The sequence below is a fragment of the Eleutherodactylus coqui genome, chromosome 6 (assembly GCF_035609145.1).
Source record: "Eleutherodactylus coqui strain aEleCoq1 chromosome 6, aEleCoq1.hap1, whole genome shotgun sequence".
Classification (NCBI taxonomy): Eukaryota; Metazoa; Chordata; class Amphibia; order Anura; family Eleutherodactylidae; genus Eleutherodactylus; species Eleutherodactylus coqui.
Genome location: NC_089842.1, coordinates 232,993,667 through 233,020,583, shown reverse-complemented (window position 1 = coordinate 233,020,583; position 26,917 = coordinate 232,993,667). Strand labels below are relative to the sequence as shown.

Sequence of the window (26,917 nt, the reverse complement as noted above, 5' to 3'; positions counted from 1 at the left end):
GGGCCTGCTATAGAAAGTGCTAATAATACAAATACTGACATGGCGTAAATTCCAGGTGCTCGAATTTGGGTTATAGAATGTTAAATTTAAATAGACACTATACTTGGATAAGGGAACTAGCTTTTCTAAATGATGGAGTTCGGTATTGACCATAAAAAGGGAAGTGCTAACCTTTTCTTGGATGAACTGTGCATTACATTGTGTTTACAGCTTTACTGATAAGTTTTGCTGATGCTGTAATTATTACGTGCTAAATACAAAGTATTGGAGTCTCTTATTGCATGTAAGGTATTAATCTTAGGATTTAGTTAGCCATAACTAGTGACACATGAATCTGCGGGATAAGTTAACCTGCTTACTTGTTATTAGAACATTACTCATTTTCATTTCTTTGTTTGCAACTAAATATTCTTTTGCTTTGTAACTCCTTCTGCTGCATCATATCCTGAATCTGTGTTACAATACTGCCTCCTGGGACACATCCATGACTTTATATGTGTGACTCCATGCTTGTTGCTGTCTCTTTTGATTTTTAAAACAGTTACTTGTGTGACTATTTCCATTCTCCCATAGACTTCAGAGGAGAGGGTTGCATATATGTGCAGCCTCATCCCTCAGCTGCGGTCCGGGTGCCAGAGTTTGGATAGCGTCCCCTATGAAATTATTTGCCAGCCAACTATAATCCAGCCATGTTCTTCTGAGAGATGCTAAGTGCCTGCTACAGATTCTTCCATAGGTTCATGTGTCTCCTGTTACGAGTGGAGGTATAGCGATAAAGGCATCAAAATACGATGCAGCAGATGGAGTAACCAAGATATAGATTATTTATTTACATTGCACACCAAAAATAGCAATAAACAATAATGCAATAATGAGTTTGCCGTTGAACTTATACCTTTTGAGGGTCCAAGCATTGTCTACCACTAGCTAAATGTAGGATTAACAGCACTTTGTGAACGGTCCATGATGACAGTAATACCTTGAGAACAGTATCAAGCACAAGTGATCAGCATCAGACCAGTTTCATAGAAATACGGAGTACGGAATATAATACGCAGTCTCTTTTTAAGGCTCGTACACTCCAATGCAATCTATGCAGCGTACGAGACCCACTCAAAGTGTCTCTGTCCCACTCAAGGGCTCATGGACTGTCCCCTGTAGACATATCTCAGTCCGTAAGGGACAGCATAAGGGACAGCACCTGTCTAACCAGTCCAATTTTCTCAGTGCAGTTCACATCTTCGGCAACAGGCCTGTTGACTAGCTGTTTGTGTCCCTCCTGATGTGCACACCTAGCATTTGTATTGACACCGGCTTCACTTACGGTTTGTTGTGAGGGGGTCACAGCTTCTACCAACCTACTGAGAGCCTACACTGATGCCTGGGGTTGGATGCTCTTCTCTCCTCCTCTCTGCCTGGATCCTCGTCACTGCAGTATTCCTCTCACTATGGGTCAGCGGATTGATTATTCCTCACTGTCACAAGTGGCACCATTCTCAGCCACTCCATCCTCAGTCCTACAGTAACTCTGTGCTCTCAGTCACCTCTGTAGTCTCTGCAGCCCTTCTACACGCAGCCAGCACCACGTGACACCTCACTTTACTTTTTGGGCTCCCTTGTTTTATGTGAGAGCCTCATCCAATCAATAAATGTTCATTGTGCACAATATTTGGTGCATATGATTGATACAATTTTTGCTGCACTGTAAGTTCATCTCCACAGCGACCTTTAAACCCTATGGAGGAGCCCCTTACATCTCCTATAAAGGTCAGTCATAGATTCTTCCATATGTTCCTGCCCCCTTAAGTACCTTCCTCAGCTATCCTCATGAATGCCTGCCAGATTAATTAGTATAATGCTGCCTCAGATGCCCCCAAAAGTGCCAGTTATAGTCTCTGTGTGTTCCTGGCTCTGATGACCCCAAAAGGGTTTTCCATTAATGCTCCCCAAAGCATCTACCCCTATGGAAACCTTCTTCTTGCTATACACTAGACCTCTCCCTCAGTCATACAACGTCTACACAACTGTACCAGCGGAGGGAAAGTCACGTGACTCAATCACGCGCAGTCCTGTGACATCATGTGGCTCCGCCTACAGTTCTTCAACTCTTCCTAGAAGACAGAGACAGTGCACCGCTCTCCTTATAGAACAATCCCCCCCCCCCCTTCCCCGTCTGATATCACATCTCTACTGTGGAATATATTTTTTCATTGGCCCTGTGGATTATAAAGGAACTTTAGGAAAGTAAATTTTAGACCTGGTAGGATTTACAGCCTTAAAGTGCGGCGCACGATGGCTGCCAGACTGCGGACATCTTGAATAGATTATATTCCCAGTAATACCAGTTAACTAGGTGCATAACAGCTTTTGGCACTGGAGGAAAGAGGAAACCACATTCAAGCTATTGGAGAGCTCCTGAATTATGTCCTCACCGGATTTAAGGGTTATTGCATTCTCTGCCACGTTGCCTTGGAAAAAAAATAAAAATCCCTTTAACAAAAGGGCCCCAGTATTTGGCAGGACTCTTTATGGTGGGGACGGTCTGGACAGCTGATGCTTTGAATTACTTTGTGGTCTTCAAGACTGGAAGTTACTGCAGTCGAATACTAATGATTATCTAGTGATGGCGGCGGCCCCTGTCATCAAGATGTCCCCTCGAGTATCTAGAAGATCACATCTTCTGATGGCTTGGGAGATGTCCAAGGGCGTGCTTTGTGCCTGTTGGGCCACAAGATGCCACATTAGCATGTATTTATGGATGTCATTGGGAATCATACACACATAGCCATATTACGTGGCCTTGTTTGCATCAAAGCTTGACACCAACAGCGATGCTTGGCACAATCAAGTTATGGATATGAAGTAGTGTGGGTGGTCTTGTGGTGCGGGGGGACAGATAGAGGTGACAGACATTTTTTATAGTCTGCCACCTAATTTTAGTGATATGAGCAGATTACACAGTTACATGTGTGCTGTTATGATGAATCCATAGATACCTTCATCAGTTTCCCGTTGATTACCATTCCCTCCTCAGTAGCGTTGCGCACCATATGCAAATTAATCCTGGACCATGCAATGGGTGGTCCACCTTTGCCTGGGGTCTGGGCTCACTCCCCTCCGATTTCCTGAAAGAAACACCCCTTTCTGTCCTTAGGGACATCTCCAGCTCCGACGATCAGAGCAATTGGGCTCAGGTGTGGCAACTTCTTCTTGGACACCATGATGTCACCACACATGCGCCTAACAGCTTAAAGTGGCACACACACATTGCGGTGGAACACATGATGTTTCCAGCAGGCGGAGCTAGAGACATCACTAAGGGCAGAAAGGAAATAGTTTTCAGGCAATGGGAAGGGAGCGAGCCCAGACCCCAAATAAAGGCCGGACCGCCCATCAGACGCTCTGTGGTTAATTTACATGTGGCGTGCAACACTATTGAGAAGTGATATCTCCGGAACGGTGACCCACTGGAAACTGATAAACACATAATACAGACTGTCTGTCTCATCTGAGTATATCATACCAGTCTCACACTTTACTCTGGCACCTCATGCCTCTATTACAAGCATCTTGCCTTCTTATTACATAAAACTTGGTTAACCAACTTACTGACTCTACTTCACATGCCATCATGTACCAACACAGTCATTATAAACATGGCATCACCATCGCCATATAACACAGCCCTCTTTGTTGAGTACTCCCCCAGTCCTTATCTGTCAAACCATCATTGTCCGTAAAGTGTGCGCACACTTAGTTGCCAGAAATCGGTTTCACGTGTCTGACGGCTTAGTCTTTATCCTGGCCTGGGTCCTTAGTTTTGTCCTCTTCTGGGAGACTTGGCGCACTGCAAGCTCTTGATCTCTCGCGAGAGTAGTGACGTCCCTGCGTTAACAAAGAGTTCCTGTTCTGGATGGAGTGTGGGAACGCTGAGGTGACTGCGAACCTTAGAAACTATTACGGTATGCCCGTAAAGTGATGCTTTCTTGGGACGCTGGGCTGAGCGGTAACACCATTACCTAGGACTTACAAATGTGGGACTTATTACGCAGCAACACGTGTCATATATTCCTGGTCCAGCCATGCTCTGCAAAGTTTGCTAAAACTGTTGCGAATAAAACTTAAGTTCAGCAGTGAAGCAGTTGGCGGTGTTATGTATGGCGCAGCAGGGACAGACCGAGGCGGCACATTTCATAAAAAACTAACTTTACTTAACAAACTGGAATTCTGCGTCACTCCACGGGGAGGTACGAATACGTTTTATGCTATATGTAATTTACCGTACTCTCACACTTATAACATATGTCTCCATAGAAAAGTCTCCGTAATCCATGCATGCGGAGTTAGTGCCATGCAGGTGCCGGATACATCTCCTCTACGTCCCTCAGCGTCTATTGCCATCATGTCTATTATACATAAGGAGATAATGTAGAAGGATAAAGAGCTTCATATTTGTACTTCCATTCATCATCACCAACCGCTGTCCTTGTGGTACTTCATACTCATCATTGTACTCCTTATTAACAAAGGTCCGTGGTGTGTCAAACTTGCGGCCTAATGCACCAATGGTGCCAGAGCTCATCACTGTATTTAGGAGCTCCGTGTCACTGCGGGATCACACACCATAGGTCATCTCAAGGGACTTTAATCTCATGTGAATCACATCGTATCAACGAACATCCTATATTATGTGAACATCCTATAACTCCCATATAAACATTATATAACTCCCATTATCTTACTAAACACAAAAGATACCAGACAACTTTCCCAAAAGTGCAATGCTGGCCTACTTTCCCATGGCCCATCCTGTACGCTGAAAGAATTGCTTTTCGGGCGCAATTCTTCCATGAAGACCATTTCTGACCAGACTTCTCCCACCAGTAGATGGGTGTACCCGGGTCCTGCAATGACTGAGACACAAGGCACACCGCTGAGGAGATGATTGGGGTAGTTGTTAGGGATGTCACGGTGGCACTACCAACTCCCCCCTGAGGGATGTACGTAACGTTGGCCAAGGCGCCACCAGGCCTCTTCCAGGCAATGCTGTGACAGCGGTTACCTGAATAGGTCGCGTGGTGGACTTGAAGAAATATGTCACAGGTGAAGCCATTGTTCCTTACTCCATAGGATGACCGGCAGGAAAAGTAAGAGAGTCCACACACAGTTATCTTGATAACTTCAGTCGCTATGAAGGGTCAGTGACTGAAACTATACTTTCAGATTTGATAAGCTCACACACCAGTGTAGGAAAAACAAATTACGGAGGTCAGGGAAGAGAACACAGGATGACACCGGGCCTACAGTCCAAGTAATCTGTCTGACTCCGCTCCTGGACACACACACTCTGGGACACAGGATGACACCGAGCCTACAGTCCAAGTAATCTGTCTGACTCCGCTCCTGGACACACACACTCCGGGACACAGGATGACACCGGGCCTACAGTCCAAGTAATCTGTATGACTCCGCTCCTGGACACACACACTCTAGGACACAGGATGACACCGGGCCTACAGTCCAAGTAATCTGTATGACTCCGCTCCTGGACACACACACTCTGGGACACAGGATGACACCGGGCCTACAGTCCAAGTTATCTGTATGACTCCGCTCCTGGACACACACACTCTGGGACACAGGATGACACCGGGCCTACAGTCCAAGTTATCTGTATGACTCCGCTCCTGGACACACACACTCTGGGACACAGGATGACACCGGGCCTACAGTCCAAGTTATCTGTATGACTCCGCTCCTGGACACACACACTCTAGGACACAGGATGACACCGGGCCTACAGTCCAAGTAATCTGTCTGACTCCGCTCCTGGACACACACACTCCGGGACACAGGATGACACCGGGCCTACAGTCCAAGTAATCTGTCAGACTCCGCTCCTGGACACACACACTCTGGTACACAGAATGACACCAGGCCTACAGTCCAAGTTATCTGTATGACTCCGCTGCTGGGCATACACACCGGAGGAGGACAAAACACTTCACTGACACTCACTTGTAGACTGTTTTTTTGGACACTCCACAGCGGTCTCTTTCTCTCTCTCTTTCTTAGGAAGGGGATCCTTGGACTAGGTCATCAGGGTACCACTCCTCCTCTTCCATACTTCACCACATGAGGGTTGAAGGTACCCCCATGCAGCTGGCACTCTCCCTCCACACTCAACCATTAAAGCAATGAAACCCCTTTTTCTTACCTTTCACTCACATCTATACCTTGCATACTCACGTGACATTATAACTCGTTATCATTTCCAGACATATCCCAAACATTCACAGACATTAACCTCTAACATGCTGCAGCTGTGCAATACACATAACTAAAGACAAGACAATTTGCACAGAGCATCCACATTAAAGACATGACATGTATGACAGTTATGGAGGGGCCAGATTATGCACTTTGGGCCACTACAGGTCCCACTGGTTTCTGCCAGTTCTGAGCTGATGGCACTGCTGGACATCTTCCAATTTCAAAGCGACATAACTATGATGTATCTTTCATCTTTTGCACCGAGTTTCCTTGGCCAACCACTGTGTCGACGGTTCTGAACGTTGCCCATTTCTTTACGTTTCTTCAAAAGAGCTTGAATAGCTCATCTGGAAACCCCAGTTTGCTGTCAAATCTTTTCCTGGGAGAGACCTTGCGAATACAATATAACTATCTTGTGTCTTGTTGCTGTGCTCAGTCTTGTCATGGTGTATGACCTGTGATGTGAAACTGTCTTCCACAACTTCACCTTAGTAGCAGAGTTTAGTTGTTCCTCATCCAGTTCTTAGCCTCCTATGCAGCAGGGTACAAGAGCCTCCATTTGTATCACCTCTTATATACAATCTAGAGGCGGTACAACAGGGTACTAGAGCCTCCATGTCAGTCCATATCTCAACTATATATATATAGGGACAGGTGATGGATGCAAAAAGAGTATGTACAAGTTCAACTATGGTAAAAGACAAATGCAGACCATGTACATGTTCTCGGCACATCTTATGTACTGATTAGCAGATCACAGAGCAAACGTATTATATTTAGTTATCATCCGTTTTCTAGTGACTTTGGATCTGTTTATAAAAATGCCCCCTAGTGGGAACCTGACTAATGCTAACATTCAACTGAACTTCCTTCATTCTCCCCATATGATGATCTGAACATTATCTAGGTAGACTGCTATATCGATGACGTTCCCATGATATATAGCAGCACTAGGGATATACAGATAGTGTTTTGCAGCACATAAGGAAATCAGAAGTACAGCAGACAGGGCGATGTCTTTGTCACCATTCATCCCTTCTCAGAAAGCTTCTTTGTGATCCCTGGTATTAAGGGTGGACTTTGACCATAACAACTGCTAAGGAGCTTCACATAGTAAGCAGCGTGAATGGAATTCTAAGTGGCTCTCCAGCCCCCTCCATTGTCAGCAGTCTATGGATTGGTGGTCTATTGAGAGGATCTCAGTATTGTGAGGCAGCCAATTCACTCTGCCCTTGGCCCATTCTTTACACAGCACAAGGCTATGGGAATGCTGGGAAGAAAATTGTTTGTGCAAAGAAATACTACAAGCTGCAATATCCTCATATGATAAATATGTGAGGGGCCATGAACTTAAAGGAATACTCCAGTCAACGCAAAAAGTTCTATTAATGACTCCATGTTGGACACTAGTGATAACCAAGCTCAAAAATGATAGAATGGAAATGTAGGAAATTTGCTCAAAAGCCATCTTTCGAGTGATAATCATTGCGTGTAAATGTGTGCTCATCGTGCGCTTACCATGCACTTTTCGTCCATCGCTGACTTCAGGTCAACATGAAATCCGTCGTCCCTGATAAGGGGGAACGCATGCTGAGTACTCAGCAGGCTGCACAGATAACTTTCTTTAACAGCTGCTGCCCTGCTGGAGAATAATAGCGATGTATTTAGAGAACAGACCACCCGCTGTTCTCTAAATACATGCAAATGAAGCTAGTTAGCTACTAAAGGGCTGATTAACCCATTAGTACCTAATGCAAAATGATCACTCAAAACTGTCAGTGTCTGACATATTTTGAGCGATCATCTGTGTGTGTAAATGCACTTTAAGGCCTTAGTCAGACGGGCGTTTTTTCGCGCGATTTGCGGATCGCATGACGGATGCGTATCCGCAAATCGCGTGACCGGTGCGCGCAAGTCGCCCGCAAATCGTCCAAAAATCTGCTCCTAGCCGCGTTTCATTAGAAACGGGCCGGAGCTGTCCAGCGCATTGCATTCAATGGAGACGGCAATACAGCCGTCTCCATTTAAAGCAATGCGCTGCGGGCGAGCCCGGGATGAATTGTCGGTAAGGGCTTAAATATATAAGCCCTTACCTGCAATTCATCCTAAAATGTGTAAAAATAAAAAAAAATTGTATACTCACCTTCTGCCGGCAGCCGGAGCTCCGCGCGGCCGTCCTGCAGTGGGTGTGAAGGGGGTGTGAGTCAGACCTGCCCCCTGATTGGCTCAGCGCTGAGCCAATCAGAGGCATGTCTCACTCACACCCATTCATGAATTCATGAATAGATGTGAGTCAGACCTGCCCCTGATTGGCTCAGCGCTGAGAGGCAGCAGTCACTCACCCATTCATGAATTCATGAATGGGTGTGTGTGTTTTCAGCCTCTGATTGGTCAGGGCTGTGACCAATCAGAGGCAGATCATTCAGCAGGTGGGGATTTTAAAGCCCCGCCGGCTGAATAGTGCCAAGAAGCAGTTCAGGAGAACTGACAGCGGCCGCGGCTGGACTCCGGCTGCAGCGGAAAGGTGAGTATACAATTTTTTTTTATTTTAACACATTTCTGGATGAATTGCCGGGAAGGGCTTATATATTTAAGCCCTTCCCGACAATTCACCCCGCGCACGCCGGCAGCCCATTGCTTTCAATGGAGCGGCTGTATTGCCGCTCCATTGAATTCAATGGGCAAACATCGTTCTTCTCTGCCACAGCTGTTACAGCTGTGGCAGAGAAGAATGATTTGTCTTCTATATGTTCTCAATGGGGTCGGCGCTGCTGCCGCCGGCCCCATTGAGCGCATATACAGAAGAGAGCAGGAATCGCAGATCGCAGATAGGTGCGATCTGCGATATTTTGTTCTATAATTTATCGGACGAGCGCATAAAAAGCGCTCATGTGTCCGATACCATTGCAAAGCAATGGTTTTATAAAATCGCCGGGCGCATGCGCAAATCGCGGCTAAAAACGCCCGTCTGACTAAGGCCTAAGCCATCGTTTCCAAACCTTTGTTAGAACCTTCTTACAAGGGGACAAGTTTATTTGTCAACATGACTGTGTATATCAGCCAATAGAAGATTGCAAAATAAGATAAGGTGTCAGGATTTGATCTGCTTCTTTTCCCTTGGTTTGGCCACTATTATTGAGCAAGTTGGCCAATCTCTATTCTAATTTGCTATAGGCCCTTCAGAGTACTAGCTACATCCATAGTACTAGCTATAACATCCAAGAAATCCTGGTAGGTAGAAAATAACTAACTTTTTATGTCACTAGTTGTTTACTTTCTATGTTTGTTTGTCACCTGTACTTTTTCAGGGTGGGGTGCCTCTATGGGATGCCCCTCATATATGTGGCCATGCTATTCCTCAGCAACCTGCAACACTTCTCAATTTTGGTTCTTTGGGGATACTGGAGTGGCAGCCCAGGTAGAAGTCAGGAGCAAGGCAGACTATAAATAGGCATTATCAAATGGATCGATCACTGATCCTTGCCAGATCTTCTGGCCTAGAGAGTTGGGGAAGCTTTGTATGGTCCTTTCTCCTTTTCGAAATAGACTGCATCTTTGTGCATTTTTTTTGCACTTGACTGCAGAAAATCACAGTTTTGGCTTTCAATACCAAAAAACATCATTGTATGGACCAGGAGTAGACTAATACTGCTCCATACCACACTAGGCAAAATGGTATCACTAAAATGGTTAGACAGTCATTGGTTGAGTCTCAAAAGCTTCTAGTAGAAGGTCATTAATAAGCCCAGTCTTCTATTTGACATTAGGAAAGGGAGCTGTGGTTGTGCAACCACTCATTGTATATGTACTGTAGACCGTTGAGGATGTTAAGGAAAGACATGGGTTTATGGTCAAGACAAGGGGTAGATTTATTGCAAGTGCATTAGCTGTTTACTTGAAACCTATGTTGTTGTGGCCCAACTAGGAATAGCATAGCCAACTTTTTGGGGATTGTGATAGAAATGTTGACAAGCAAGCAAATGTTAACCTTACAAAGGAGTTTCCCCACCATGTGACTCAAGACATTGGTCAGACAGTCATTGATTGATAAACCCAATCTTCTAGGTGACATTCAAGAGGGGAGCTGTGGTAGACCTTTGAAGATGTTAAGGGTATCATGTGAGGTGCCTAAAGTCTTTAGTTAGATCTGAATGGTGGTGTGATGCTCACAGTAATAGCAGCCAAGCCCAACCTATGTTGGAAATTGTGCAAACTATTTTTAAAAGATGACTTCTATTTAGCCCAACTAAGTCTTTATGGACAAGATAAGGGCAGACATATTGCAGGAGCCAAGGGATAAGCTGCCTACTTAAAACCTAGGACCACACATAGCATGAAAAAGAATAGTATGACCATCTCCTTGGGAATTGTGATGGAAATGTTGACAAGTAAGCAAATGTAGACCTCCCTTTAAGAGGTCACCAAGAAGTTTCCCAGCCATGTGGCTCAATTCTAGAGGTGAAGGACATTCTGCCCGGGATCTTTATATGGCTAAGGAATTTCTCAATAACTCTAACCTTTCAATTATTTTGTATAATGACATATAACACGTATTAATGTCTATTGTGTCACGGATAATGTAACAATCACTGATGAATATTATTTCTGTTTTCTGCAGGCTGATATGAAGTTAAACTTGCTTCTTCTCTTCGTGTTGGCTCTGACTTCACAAGCTTTAACGTCCAACATTGACGGGGATTCAAGTTAAGTTTTGTCTCCTCTCATTCTAGTATGATAGGGGCTACTATCATAACAAATTCTTATCAACATGATTATAGAGGCCTTCATACAGGGCTTACTCCAGGTTTATGTGGGCCCTTGGGCTACAGATTTTCAACGGAACTCCTTCATCATTTATAGGTGCCACTCTACCACTTGAGTCATTTATAGGCCCTGCTGTTTCCCCTTTATGATTCATAGACTCCGCTGTGACTCCTTAGTCATTTATGGCCCCGTCTTACCCACTTAATCATTTATAGGCCCCACTGTGCCCGATAATAAAATAAGAAACTCCCTTCATCATGCTCCACTGGTGGTTTCCATCTTCTGCCTTGACCTTCTCTGGCCAGGATCATATAGAAAGATGCAGATAGCGTGGTGACATCATCATGCTGCCTGTGTGACAGAGAAGATGGCAGAGCAGGAAGTGCTTGGCTTCCTGTAAGGGCCTCTGTCATGGTCAATTGTGTCTGTGACTTTAAGATGTGGAAACAATTAAATTTAAAAACGAGGACTGGATGGTCCCCTCCCAGAATCAGTGGGCCCAGCCTTCATATCTCCATTGTCCATAGATTTGTCAAGTTAAAAAAGCCTTTATTAAGAATGGATATAACGTTATTACATGTCAGCTTTCTATTGTAACTTTTGAATGTGCAACCAGAGTCAGCCATTCTGGAGGCCATGGAGAGTTTTTTTGGGCCAATCAGTCTCCTTCTTGCATATGCAGACTTTTTCCTATTTAACCTTCTTCTGCCCTCTATTTGTCAATCTAAGGTAGAAGGATTCATACAATAAGGGTGGACTATCCATATGACTGCTCACCCACACTTCCGAAGTTAAGATTGCAAACTTCTTCAATCCTGTTTTCCATTCATTTCAATAGTAAATACAGCATGGAGAAAAGATACAGGAAGCTGTCATCAATTAGCTTTGGCTTTACAAAGACAAATGATATTAAGGCCGCTATGACACTGATATTAATATACTTCTATAGTACTTATCGATTTAGTCATCTACTGTAGGTCACAGTCATATCCCACAGTGCGTTACAATACCCTTGATGACTGAATATAATAATAATTCTGTACCTGGAGATCAAAATGAGTCACCTCAAGCAATTGTTTTCACTAACAATGTATTTTACAGCTGTGAAGGACGAGACATTTAACTATTAAATCCCATGGCTGAAGACTACGATGAGTCGAATGTTGATCTTTAAGGGTGGTGAATGCTGGTCGTATTTTCCAGTCCCATCTAAAGCTGCATTTACCATTCTGCTCACTGCCACTTGGAAATCAATTCAAACTTTGCTGACAAATCCCACTAACATCTTAGGCCCCGTTCACATCCACCCTTGGGTCCAGCTGATTCCCATTACTCGGCTCTCTCCTTGGAGTCAAGCAGTGAAAATGCTAGAACTGCCGTGTGCAAAAATCTGAGACAGGTTCCACCCTTGTGAACATACCCCAAGGTGTACAATTAAGACGCCATAAAAATGTGTAAATCCTGACCCCTTCATCAAGAAACAACTTATATCGGACCCTGCCCAGTGATGATGAGGCCCCCCTCATTTTTGCTGACATTGTGGTTTCTATTTTGATTGGCTATATGGCATGTAGGCTCATTGATGTGCATGAGCCATACAGGTAAACCATACATCTGCTATAGGTTCCATAAAGATTGCAGGTCGTAGCCTGGTTGAGGACTCCTGTATCCATAGGACCTAAATGGTCATCAAACAAGGGGAATATACATGGAGGGGGACACAAATGACCCTTCTATCATAATTAGCTAAATCCATAGTAGTGTGTGTGTGTATGTGAAGGCGAGGGGGGCTCTTTTTAATGTTTGCTGTGAGGCTCCGTCTGTACTTAGTGTAAGGCAGGTGTGTGATATATCAGACTGGCAGAGAATTTTACCAGAAGAACATCAGCGTGCTTCATTTTATCATAACTTTACTTGTTCTCATGTTAACAGGGTGAGTTTTCTGAATTACAGTTCATGTGAATGATGACGTTATCTCAAGCAGAACGTGTTGATATCGTTCTTATTTCAGGTGAATGAAGCACCTGTGTCATCCCTTTAGATTTCAATCACTGCCACCCAACCAGACCTTCCCTTACCCACAGGCCAAACTTCTTTCCAAATTCTGTGAAATAGGTTCTGTCGCTGATCTGCGGAATGAGGCCAGAGCGGCAGGTGCTGATGCTTCTGGTTTCAGCGACAAAACCTGTTTCTTGGACTTTGGAAAGAAGTTTGGAAAGTGCACTGTGGGTAATGGGAGGTCTGGTTGGGTGGCGTTCATTGAAATCTACAGCGATGACACACGTGCTATATGACGCACGATGACAAGTTTGATATATCCCATACCTTACCTTCCCACTGGAAAAATTACAGTTGAATCTAAGATGAGGGCATTCAAAGTGGCCATCATGTTGGTGACATGGCCTAACAAATTTCTCCCTTTCTCAGCAGCTTGCATGCAAAATTTGATCATTGTCTGCCAAACAGTTTTTATTCTATATGGGTGTTTCCACGCTTTGATATACTCTGTATAACCAGACATTTGTGAATTAATAGGTTAATAAAACAGTTATGGTTTTTATGAGCAATCTGGATGACTCTGGAATATTTCACTTTGATGTCTTAAAGGAAACAGCATGGTTTTATGTCAGGATGACAGGTCTACTTTAATGGTGGTTTTATGATTAAAGAAAGCCAACGTGAGTGGTGACCCAGATTTTCCAAATTCATTCTCTTTCTGCTGAAAATTGAGGTGTCTCAATTTTCTGTGTGGTATACTGTGCATTGAGGTGGCCAAGTGTGGTTTGGCATGACACGTTGCCATCCGTCCTTAGCTAATACCATGTTCTTTTCCCGTCTAGAGGATTACAAGAGCTTGAGGGTACGGATTGGAAATTCTACCACCAATGCCGTCCTGTCTGGAACTCTCACCATCCCATGCCACATCACCTACCACTCAGAATCAGAAGAGGATGGTGTTGGGCGCCGAGCTGTCTTAGCCACACCTCGAGTAAAGTGGACCTTTATCTCCAATGGCAAAGAAACGGAAATCTTAGTGGCCCGAGGCCACAAAGTGAAGATCAATGAGGGGTACAAATCACGAGCCTCTCTGCCTGGATACTCAGTTTCAGCATATGATGTTACATTAGTCTTAAGAGAGCTGATAAGTAATGACTCAGGAATATACCGATGCCATGTACAACATGGAATCGAGGATGACTATGCCATGGTGGAAGTCAAGATTAAAGGTAAGGTCTTAATCCTCGTTTTTTTTCTCCCCTTGTTTCCTCAGGTTGAGTTGGAATCTATCTCTTGGGGGTTTCATTTTTTGCTTACTCTGGATCAACCCAGCATGAAGATGTTAGGTTGACCTTGATGAATCTTTCTTGGCCTTACTACTCATCTCCTGAACATTTTTCACGACCATAGCATACCATGGCTCATATTTATTTGAAGATCTAAAATGCTTGTCAAGACATTTTGGGAGCTGTCACTTTTAGATCAGTTTCTCCAATATAAAATATTTTTTAGAGGAAATATCCAGTTTGAAGTAGCCACCATACTATCCCAATCTGAGGTATCCCTAAAGAATACCCAGCTCTTCCATTTGCACTTGGTCAACATTCAGGGGTAACATAGATCTTTGATTCCCCAAAATTATACAGTACTTAATCAGTATCCACTGGGCAATTGTCATATAGGGACAATACATATAGTCAGTTTTCAGTCTGTTTATAGTTGCCCATACACCTTCAGCAACTGTCTAACGAATGATTGTTCTTCCAACAGCTGTTTCCACTGACTCTCCAATACACATGAATGTTTGGCCCAGCTGACCAATCGTGTCTTTAGGTGGTTAAGCTCCCTATACACAGTAAACCCTAGTCATCCACAACCTCCAATAAAGGTGGCTTCAGACGACTCTCTAATGTGTATGGGAACAGTTCAACTTTCCACTGACAGATGTTGAAAAAAGAATCCGGAATTCTGAATTTCAATGTCCGATCTTTTTGTTTGGCTACTTTCCTAAACACACATACATTCAATCATTCGTTAGACAGTTGTGGAAGGTGTATGGGTACCTTTAAGCCACCACTAGACACCTCTGGCATTGGCTTATCTGTTTTAGTACAAAAGAATTAGGCATCGAAATTCAATATCCCATCCCCAATCCTACTTTCCCCTGACATCATCTGTCGGGCGAAAGTCAAGCGATCTCATATACATTATAGAGTCATCCAACTCTGCTGTTATCAGTGGGTCCAGATGACTAAACTCTAATGCATATGGGAACTTTAAGAGATGAGGGTCTGGCATGGCTGAGATGCTTCAACTTTCCAGATGATAACTCTAGGTATTATTGCATGTTATCTTGGGTTCTCCTGTTTTTCAGGTGTTGTATTCCTCTACCGTGAAGGGATCAATCGGTACACTTACACTTTCGCCATGGCCCAAGAAGCATGTACAAGAATCAAGGCCCACATAGCCACCGCTGATCAGCTTTTGGCTGCTTACCATGGAGGTTATGAACAGTGTGATGCAGGTTGGATCGCTGATCAAACTGTCAGGTAAGTCAATTTTCTGATGAAGTTTATTTCCAGATTCAAAATCATCTCAATAAATACAAGATCAAGACTACTTTGACTCCTCACCTTACAGATACCCCATCCAGACTCCACGAGAAGGTTGTTATGGAGACATGGATGGATTTCCTGGAGTTCGGAACTATGGAGTGCTGGATCCTGATGACATGTATGATGTATACTGCTACGTGGAAGAACTCAAGGGTAATTTTGAAATCTAATGTGGATATGAAACGGACTTATGAATTTGCCTCCTGAAAACTGTGAGCAATTCTTTTTCTGTAATTCGGGAGATAATTTTCAGCGATTTCCTGTAGGTAATGCAGTCTATTGTGGGTTTCTACTTTTATTTAGAATTTATGGTATAGTCATCGAAAGACTTTTACGAGCGGCTGCTGATAAGTCTTTGGCTTTACCCAGAAACAAACGAGATAGGAAGATGAAACTGTACACTTATTCCACATACTCACCACTGATGTCAACACACTTCTTATATCGGTATTCCAAGTTCTCTAAGCCTTGCAAAAAGAAGGATTTCGGTTGTGCCTCAAACCAGTCATCCGCAGCAGCCATGGCATCAGAAATGGTGTGAAATTTGATACCCTTGAGGTGTTTCTTCAGGTTTGGAAAAAGATGATAGTCGGAGGGAGCTAGATCTGGTGAAATAGGTGGGTGGTCAACCAGCTGGAAGCCTAGCTCCACCAGTTTTGCTGTGGTGTAGGAACAAGATCCTTTTGGCCTTTAGAGCTGTCTTCAATTGGTCCAAAAGTTTAATGTAATACCTTGCATTGCCCTCCTTATCCCAGAACACAGATGCCATCACCTTAGTGGCTGATTTTTGCACCCTGAACTTCTTTGGGCGAGGAGAACCACTGTGCCTCCACTCTTTTGACTGCTCTTTGGTTTCAGGGTCATACAAATAGATCCAGGTCTCATCCATAGTGACCAGTCAATCCAGGAAGTTCTTATCAGTCTGGAAACACTGACAAATGGACCGGGAAGTTTTCACTCGCATGCGTTTCTGATCTGTTGTCAAACATTTGAGGACCCACTTTGCAGATAGCTTCTCCATGTTCATGGATAATGACACACACATATTCACGAGAAATCCCCATGATGTCTGCTATTCCTTTAGCTGAAATTTGCCAATTCTCCAATATGAGGTTGTACACAGCATCGACGATCTCCGGAACAACAACCTCTCTTGGCCGTCCAGGACGTTCCTCATCATTGGTGCTGAAGTGGCCCATTTTAAATGTGGCAACCCAATTCTTAACTGTGGAATATGAAGGGCATTGATCCCCCCAAAACAAGAATTTTATCACTCCTCTGCTCTCATTTGTTGTGAATATCACCTTAGACTCCGCCATTTTGTTTTCCCGCGTGCCGAGATCACTGTTGCCATAAGCTACAAACTCAAAATTTTGAAAACATATATGAGACACATAAGGCTTTTATGTGATGTAACACCATAGAAACAAAGAAAACACAAAGCCAAAGACTTTTCAGCAGCCCCTCGTACAGTGTATGTATTTTTGGCTTTTGAACGGGTAAATTCAATTCGGTTATAAGTTAAAAAATTAAATCAGTAATCTAATTGATTGCTATGGTATCCATGAGATCCACCATATCCATAAGCTTGGTTTGTCCTTTAGCGGGGACATCCGTCCTGGATGTTATTTCACTGTATCAACTGACTAGAACCTAGTGGGTTGGTGTGAAGATCAGTCCAATAAATACAGTAAAACATCTCCAAAAGACCACCTCTTTGAGCAGACAACTCCTTTTCTCTAGACAAAGATTGCTTGTGAAATATTTTCAGTTCCAGTCTATGCTTTGCATACTGCCCATCTTCTTTGAGATTACCCCTCTAGAAGACTTATTTCAACACAATTTTGGTTGGTTGTCTCAAAGATGTTCCCCTATTTTTGCGAAGCTCTCAATACCTGGATGTCTAGGTGTTGTGTTCAGGCACTTGCAGCGTATAGGCCTTCTGATCTTTGTCAAACTACAACACAGACTTTCTGTTACCAGTATTACACAGATCCTGACCCCGGCTGCAGCACTGTCTCAGTCACTCAGGAGCACTTCACTAGACCCCTGTTGCTTCTGGGCCGTCACTAGGCCTCTGTCACTTAGGAGCACTTCACTAGGCCTCTGTCACTTCTGGGCCATCACTAGGCCTCTGTCACTCAGGAGCACTTCACTAGGCCTCTGTCACTTCTGGGCCGTCACTAGGCCTCTGTCACTCAGGAGCACTTCACTAGGCCTCTGTCACTTCTGGGCCGTCACTAGGCCTCTGTCACTTAGGAGCACTTCACTAGGCCTCTGTCACTTCTGGGCCGTCACTAGGCCTCTGTCACTCAGGAGCACTTCACTAGGCCTCTGTCACTCAGGAGCACTTCACTAGGCCTCTGTCACTTCTGGGCCGTCACTAGGCCTCTGTCACTCAGGAGCACTTCACTAGGCCTCTGTCACTTCTGGGCCGTCACTAGGCCTCTGTCACTTAGGAGCACTTCACTAGGCCTCTGTCACTCAGGAGCACTTCACTAGGCCTCTGTCACTTCTGGGCCATCACTAGGCCTCTGTCACTCAGGAGCACTTCACTAGGCCTCTGTCACTTCTGGGCCGTCACTAGGCCTCTGTCACTCAGGAGCACTTCACTAGGCCTCTGTCACTTCTGGGCCGTCACTAGGCCTCTGTCACTTAGGAGCACTTCACTAAGCCTCTGTCACTCAGGAGCACTTCACTAGGCCTCTGTCACTCAGGAGCACTTCGTTAGGCCTCTGTCACTCAGGAATACTTCACTAGGCCTCTGTCACTTCTGGGCCGTCACTAGGCCTCTGTCACTTAGGAGCACTTCGTTGGGCCTCTGTCACTCAGGAGCACTTCGTTAGGCCTCTGTCACTCAGGAGCACTTCACTAGACCTCTGTCACTCAGGAGCACTTCGTTAGGCCTCTGTCACTCAGGAGTACTTCACTAGACCTCTGTCCCTTTTGGATCATCACTAGGTCTCAGTCACTTCATTAGGCCGCTGACACTTCTGCTGCAGCATTCTATGGGGTGACCCAGGTGACATGGCACATGCTGAGGAACTGGGAGGGCAAGATACTGGCTTGTCACAGTGGCACTTACCATGCTACCTCCCAGAGGGACGCACGTAGCCACGTGAAGAGGGATTTATCATGAGCGATGCCACTGTTCCGGTACCCCCCGGCATAAACATCGACGGAGAAAAATAAATGACCTAGAGACAGTTTAAGAACCTCAGGTCTACGGGAATGGTCAGGGCCTGGAAATAACTTTACTGGAAACTTCAGCAATACAAGGCACACTTTGAAGAAGATACAGACTTCAGGCGGTCGCATAGGAAAATATTAAATGTATAGTACCTCTGCACCGGGCCTTGATGCGCACTTGCTCACAACTGCTCTTGCTCTCACTCCTCTCAGATGGGACTCACTCCTCTTCTCTTCACAAATGCATCCACGACGGGAAACCTCTCCTCCTCTTCCATGCTTCACTACATAGTGGCTGAAGGTGCCCCCATGTAGCTGGACCTCCCGACTACCACTGCAGAAGACATGGAACTCCTTTCCAGCTCTCAAGCACTCACATTTATAACCTCTCTCATACCACGTGACAGGATAGAAATCGATACATTACAGTCAGTCAGCTTATACTTTGCAGACATTAACCCATCACACGCTGCAGCTGTGCAATACACATAAAAAATGACAAGACACTTTTGCACAGTGCATCAAGACAAGACATTACATGTATGACATTTATGGAGGGGTCAGGAAAGTATGTACTGAGCCACCACACTGAGCCATCTCCTGCTTATCAGGCACCATTATGCTTTACCTTGCGTATACAGAATCACAGTCAGGGACAAGCGCTTGAAGAGGGGCTTCGGTCCTTCACTCTCCACAGCTCTAACCTGCTCTGTGATCTGTCTCATGTTATCTCCTCAGTCTGCCACAGCTCTCCGCTGGCTCTTCACATCAGTACTGTATCACGCCAACCTGCTGTTCTCCAATCACCACTGACTCTCTAACTATCTCATCCTACGAGCTGACTAAAACTTGACTGCTCTCTCCCACTCTCTAAACTAAACTTTCACTTCGTTTCATGTCGTCCCACGCAAACTTTGGCGCTGCTTAACAATGGACCAACGAATCGTGGCCTGCCTCTTAACTGTCCCCCCACTGTCAGTTAGCCAATCATATTGTTAAACCCTCCAGACAGACTGGCCAATTAGAGCTCAGACTGCTGGCAGCCAATGATAAATAGCTCGTTGCTGGGCAGATTAAATTTAACTTTGTTGGAGGGCAGATTAACCCAGAGTGAACCCTTGCATGCCCTGGGTGAATTGCAAACCTTCATAAAATTAGCAATTGTGCTTTTGTAGGACCCTTCAGGGCCACTACATAGGTATCATTGATTATTACTGAAAATGTCTTTTTCATTGACTGACTTGGTTTTACGCTACTCCTGAGGGGTGCTCTAAGGGGTCCCCTTTTTGAGGGATCTGGTCTTTGATGCAGGGAACCTTCGGTTTGTTTCCCAGGAGTATTCTCAGTGCACTGACAGCAGATCCAAGCAGACCAGTCGGTACTGAAGTGTGGTACCAAATGGATAGACAAGAACATAGTTAGTATAAGGCCTCATGTCCCCGGGCAAAAGAAGAATTAAAATCCGCAGCAGATTTTAACTCTTCTCCTGCCCGCGGTTCCGCACCCCATAGGGATGCATTGATCACCCGCGGGTAGATAAATATCCGCGGATGGTCAATAACAGTGATTTTAAAAAAAATGGAGCATGAAAAAATCTGGACCATGCTCCATTTTCGTGCGGGTCCAAAATCGGAATTTACTCACCCGCTCCGGATCTTCCCTTCGCTGCGGCTTCATCTTCTCTCCGTCACGGCCGGATCTTTTTTCTTCAGGCCAGCGCATGCGCGGGGCACGCAACCGACGTGCCCTGCGCATCCGCTGGGCCGAAGAAAGAAGATCCGGCCGCGACGGAGAGAAGATGAAGCCGCGGCGAAGGGAAGATCCAGAGCGGGCGAGAGGTGAGTTAATTCTTATTTTTATGCCTCATGTCCGCGGGGCAGGAGGGACCCGCTACGGATTCTCCATGGAGAATTCGTAGCGGGCCTGATTTTCCCCGTGGACATGAGGCCTAACAGGCTAAGGTCAGGGCAGGTGGAATTCATGCAAAACACTAAATAAGGCTGGAGATTGTGGCATGCAGCAGTCAGGTAAGACATGGTCAGGACAGTGGGAGTTCAGAAAGCTGGGTATACAGGCAAGGATCAAAACCAATAAGTAAGCAGCATGCTGGAACACCTTCACTTGGAATACTTGGACAGCTTTGCTCAGGCACCCTCCAGTGGGGAAGGGTGCCTTAAATAGCCTGGGAAGTGTCAGGATAAGGTGGGGATGGGAAAGCTGGCTGTGCGCTATGGCTCTTCAAGAGTCTGGCTGAGAATGCGTTTACCCTACATGCAGAAAAGACAGCCAGAAAGATAACGCAGCACCTACTGCACAGAAGACCCAAAGGATGCTAGTAGAGAGACGATGGGAAAGGTGAGAAAAAATGCCACCAGGCATGGCTGAAAGGCATAAACCAATGTATGATGAAGATTCGACCTCCAAATCTTGAAACACATTGACAATAAAGTTTTCGACCACCCATATTTTAGACCATTTTACTAATATACTTAAATTACTTCCAGGAGAACCTATCTTTGCTGAATTAACTCTACCCTTCGTCATTGCTTCTTCTTCTCTCATTGCTCTACCTTCCTTTTTGGTTTCTGATAAAATCTGGATACACATACAGATGCAGCAAATTTTAGCTTGATTGTGACAGCATGGTGCTGAAAGTGATCTTATCTTAACTCATTGAAAAGCTATTGTTATCTTAACCTAACCAAACAAAACCCATTGTAAAGTAATTCAAAGTGTAAATAAACCATCCTAATAGCATGGCAAATAGTCATATCACACCTCATTAAGAGTCAAGCTAAAGAAAATTGTATCTGTTGTTACAAACATACTTGTTGACTTTCTATATGCTCTTCCATTGTAGGTCAAGTGTTTCTGAGTACATCACTCAATAAATTCACTCTGCAGGAAGCTAGAGAACACTGTAGGACCTTGGGTACTGAGATAGCAACAACAGGTCAAATCTATGCCGCTTGGAGTGAGGGACTGGATCACTGCAACCCAGGCTGGTTGGCTGATGGAAGTGTCCGTTACCCTATTGTGACACCGAGGGAAAAGTGTGGTGGTAACTCTCCTGGAGTGAAGACTATCTTTCAGTTCCGAAACCAGACTGGTTTCCCCGACTCCCAAGGAAAATATGATGTGTACTGTTTCAAAGGTAAGCCAAACAATATACTGTGAAATAGTTCACGCGAAGATAACCCAAACCATAAAGCACTTACTTGACCACTGAATATTGTGTGGTATAATGTACAATGGGTCAATCCTACATTTGTTTAGGTTACATTTAGTTTTATAGGCTAAACTTAATATAAAACATTGCTGAATCTCTTCTTTCATTTCAGGTAAAGACAACGTACCAACACATGACCCTCCAGTTCCCGGAGACCGAGATGTTATTACAGTAACAGAAAGTTTTGAAGAATTAAAGTTTCCAGATGTAAAAGCTGAAAATGAAGCTCAAGGCTCAGTAGATACCATACCATTAAATGAGACACAGTTAACGAAAGCAAGTCTAGAAGATAAGGAGAACACAACTGTCCTCAAGGACCAACAAGAGTCTCCACCATCTCTAACAACACCAACTCTGGAAAGCATCATCAGTGATGAAGAAGATCTCTCCCCTGCATTTGCAAGTTTTCCACCTTATGAAGATCATTCTAATGACAGTGGAGAATCTACAATGGGTTATACCATTAATATGCCTGTTTTACAAAGTTCTCAAGGTACATATTTATAGTAAGCAAGCACAAAGTCACCATAGCTCTGACCACCAATGATGTATGCAGAACTTTGTCAAGGAAATATGCATATTAATTATGGCTTGTTTCACACGACCATATATTTACAAAGCGTGATAGTTCTCAGTAAGAGAAACCAAGTAATCTTGTAGATATGATACTGGCTAACTGGTTATTGTCTAACAAAAATACATGCTGCGAGCTTTCAAACCTACTCAGGGTTCTTCCTCAGACACAATGGAACAGATCTAAAGACATATTTATATAAAAACATATATGCATGATCAGATGGGAAGGCACAAACATGATGTGATTAATTTGCACTTGAAATGAATTCCAGAACAGGATAAGAGGGCGCAGACATGTTGTGATTAATAGCACTTAGATAAATACCAGAAAGGGATGAGCATAACAGTAAATATTGAATTAGTCCAGTGACAAGGGACGTGAAATGATTATGATCTCTAAATTGATGTTAGGGGGTCACCACCAAGCCAATGTGTTACCTCTACTCTAGGTGTCTCATATCTCACAGTCTCCACGGATGCAAAAAAAAACCCCTCCAAGATTCATTCCATTTTTGATAGTATCAAAGGTGGTTATAAACTAATATTCCCAAATTTTTCTGTGACATTGGGACTTAAAATTGCCTTTAAATATAATAACTGTGATATCTTATATGTTGTGTCCATGACTAGAAAAATGCTTTGCCACAGATAATTCTGTCTTTCTGTTTTAAATGTATTAATCACAACATGTCTGTGCCCTCCTATCCTGTTCTACAATTCGTTCTAAGTGCAAATTAATCACATCATGTCTGTGCCCTCCCATGTGATCATGTGTGTATGTTTTTATATAAATATGTCTTTAAATATGTTACATTATGCCTGAGGAAGAACCCTGAGTAGCTTGGGAAGCTCTCTATAACATCATGCATTTTTGTTAGCCATTAAAAGGTATCATATCTACAAGATTACTTGGTTTCTCTTACTGAGAACAATCACACTTTGCTTTACTGGCTAACACGGTACTAAACTTTTTTCATATATTTACAGAGACAGCTTTAGGTACAGGGGGAGGGGGGGCTGCACAACATGGTCTTGCCATTAGCTATTATGGAATAGTGCCATTCAGAAGTGTGGGCACTTAACACAGATGTCAGAATATTGGTAGAGGCTACATTGATAGCTATAGCATCATTTTAACGATAGTCAAATGCCACAGACATAGCAGATCTGTCACGATGGACAAAAGGGCTTTTCACATGGGCCGGTAGTAGGGTTTAAATGAGAGCTGATCAATTAGATAAGAGTCAATTTTAATGGCCTTTACATAGTCCGATGCTGGTTGTAATGGAATATAGGTAAATAGGACCTTTTGTTTCCAATACAGTATCATCCTTGTTGGCAACAGATTACCAGTTCACATAGGTAGATATGCTTCTGATAAAAATACATTTTGGCAACATAAAGAGATGATTAGTAGAGATGAGCGAGCACCAAAATGCTCGGGTGCTCGTTACTCGGGACGAAATTATCGCGATGCTCGAGGGTTCGTTTCGAGTAACGAACCCCATTGAAGTCAATGGGCGACCCGAGCATTTTTGTATATCGCCGATGCTCGCTAAGGTTTTCATGTGTGAAAATCTGGGCAATTCAAGAAAGTGATGGGAACGACACAGCAACGGATCGGGCAGGCGAGGGGCAACATGTTGGGCTGCATCTCAAGTTCCCAGGTCCCACTATTAAGCCACAATAGCGGCAAGAGTGGGGCCCCCCCCCCAACAATTTTTACTTCTGAAAAGCCCTCATTAGCATGGCATACCTTAGCTAAGTACCACACTACCTCCAACAAAGCACAATCACTGCCTGCATGACACTCCGCTGCCACTTCTCCTGGGTTACATGCTTATAGCCGGTTCCACTGAAAGCAATGGTCTGCCGGCGTGCGCGGGATGAATTGTCGGGAAGGGCTTAAATATAGAAGCTCTTCCCTGCAATTCATCCAGAAATGTGTTAAAATAAAAAAAAAAATATATAAACTTACCTTGTCCCGGCAAACGGAGTTCAGCCGCGGCAGCCGGCAGTGGGTGTGAAGGGGGTGTGAGTCAGACCTGCCCCCTGATTGGCTCAGCCTGAGCCAATCAGAGGCAGGTCTGACTTCAGTGGAACCTGCTGTATTGCCGGCTCCATTGAATTCAATGGGCAAACATCGTTCTTCTCTGCCACAGCTGTTACAGCTGTGGCAGAGAAGAATGATTTGTCTTCTATATGTTCTCAATGGAGTCGGCGCTGCTGCCGCCGGCCCCATTGAGCGCATATAGAGAGGAGAACAGGAATCGCAGATCGCAGATAGGTGCGATCTGCGATTTCTGACTATGGCCTAAGAAGGACCGTTAGGGTTCTTGAAGCCTAAAATAACTCCTAACGCTCTCCCTATAGCAGCTCCGGCACCAGCAGCACTGTCCCTGAACTATGTCAGAATGCATCTGTGGCGAGCCGCGGGCGGGCAGATTTTAATACTCGGGTGACACCTGATCTCGCCAGCCACTCACTGCAGGGGGGTGGTATAGGGCTGGAACGTCGCAGGGGGAAGTTGTAATGCCTTCCGTCTTTCTATTGTCCAGAAAAGCGCGCAAATTTCTCAGGGAAGAAAATGAAAGTGACTCGAACATCTCGTGGTACTCGTCTCGAGTAACGAGCATCTCGAACACCCTAATACTCGAACGAGTATCAAGCTCGGACGAGTACGCTCGCTCATCTCTAATGATTAGCCAACATATAAGTGTTCGGTTCGTTCATCAGCTTATTATTTGCATTTTTAGATGGCCTAATGATCAGGACAACAGAAAGTTTTCAATAGAATGTTAAATGGCAGGAACCTCAAAATAAATTATGAAAATATAGACAAGGAAAATAGACGGATGGTGTATGTGGGTAGTGGTAATTTTTCAGGGGTGGTCCTATGATAACACTAAGTGTATTGCTTTTATTTTGGCAGAAGACAAGGTTGGGTTGGCCCCAGAGAATACTTCTGAGTCAACCGGAAGAACAATGGAAGGATCTGTTCTGCCAACTGCAGGTGACTCCATCTTAAGTGTAACAATTGTCAATGCACGTGCAGAGAATGTATATGACAACTTTACTGGCTCGGCACAGGAACTGGGAGTTGCTGTGTCAGAATCAGCAAATCATTTACACATTGATGAAAGCCCTGATCCTACACAGTTTTCCAAAAGAGAACATGGAGTGAATGCAATCATTGAGAAAGAAACAAATGAAGGAGATGAGTATAACATAACTAAGGCAGATGACAGTTCTGTTATGTCAACCACATCCTCCTCTACTCTAGAGGTTGATGTAGGTTACACAGATGTTGATAAAAAGATAGCTCAGTTGTATGACAATCAACCCATTGACCCTCTATCGCAAACCACTACCATATACATGTTGCCCACTATACATCCATCCATTAATCATTTTGAAGGATCTGGACAAGAAGATCACTCCGTGTTTACAGAAGGACTCATACATCTAAAGTCAACCCAAGGTTCAGTGGAGGAACTAGCTTCTGGTGACAATTTTAGTGGTACTCAAGATCCTATAAAAGATGTCCATGTCTTAGACTCAAACCTGGATGCTAAAACACCAATACCATCTTCTTCACGGCCAAAAATAGATAATAGCTCTAAATTATCTTGGGAAGACGGAAGTGGAAATGTTCCAGAGTCCACATGGATTACATTGCATAGCGATTCTACTGTCAATACAAATCATACTGAAAAACATGAAACCAAAGTAACCATAGAGAAAGACAGCCAACACAACATAACCCATGCACCTATGCTACTCATACAAGGTTTATACAGCTCAAATGAAACTTCAACTGCACAAGTTTCCCACCTACTAAGTCCCAATATGTCTCGTGTTCATTCAACTATTAAGAATATAGGTGTAGAACAGTCAACAGTGATAGGCACAATGGAAAGTACCAATGACCTACAGTCCAATACAACTGTATCTCCCACTATTACAACTTTCACTTCATCACCCAACAATCCCAGGAACTCTTCACACCACAATTTAGAGAAGACCATTCAACCTACTGCATCCTTGAGCCCAACAGATCCTCTGCCTGCAGTCCCTACCGAGAAAGCTATTGTGGGATCCTCCATGAATTTTTCAGGTAACCACCTACTTATCTGCACGGCCGTTATTCTTTCGGTGGTCTACTACATCACCAATGCCTTGAGATGAATCCTCTACTTCTACCTCTGTGCTTTGTCCTTTCACTGTCTCATTAGAAATCTGGGAACCTCTGTCAGCAGCCTGATCTATGTCA

At 44.2% G+C, this 26,917-nt stretch overlaps 1 protein-coding gene across 3 annotated transcripts in view; it reads left to right on the top strand.

Moving 5' to 3' along the window:
- The window catches only part of BCAN (brevican), a 73,327-nt gene that overhangs the window by 29,369 nt on the left and 17,041 nt on the right, over positions 1-26,917 (top strand). For 2 of the 3 annotated variants that reach the window (XM_066609089.1, XM_066609088.1), the window contains exons 2-8: positions 10,892-10,976; positions 13,878-14,264; positions 15,410-15,584; positions 15,676-15,803; positions 21,700-21,993; positions 22,181-22,561; positions 25,577-26,761. In XM_066609089.1, the coding sequence (XP_066465186.1) occupies positions 10,898-10,976; positions 13,878-14,264; positions 15,410-15,584; positions 15,676-15,803; positions 21,700-21,993; positions 22,181-22,561; positions 25,577-26,761 (2,629 nt within the window). In that variant the 5' untranslated portion in view covers positions 10,892-10,897. The remainder of the gene's footprint in view (positions 1-10,891; positions 10,977-13,877; positions 14,265-15,409; positions 15,585-15,675; positions 15,804-21,699; positions 21,994-22,180; positions 22,562-25,576; positions 26,762-26,917) is intronic. The other variant, XM_066609090.1, reaches the window with a different exon arrangement.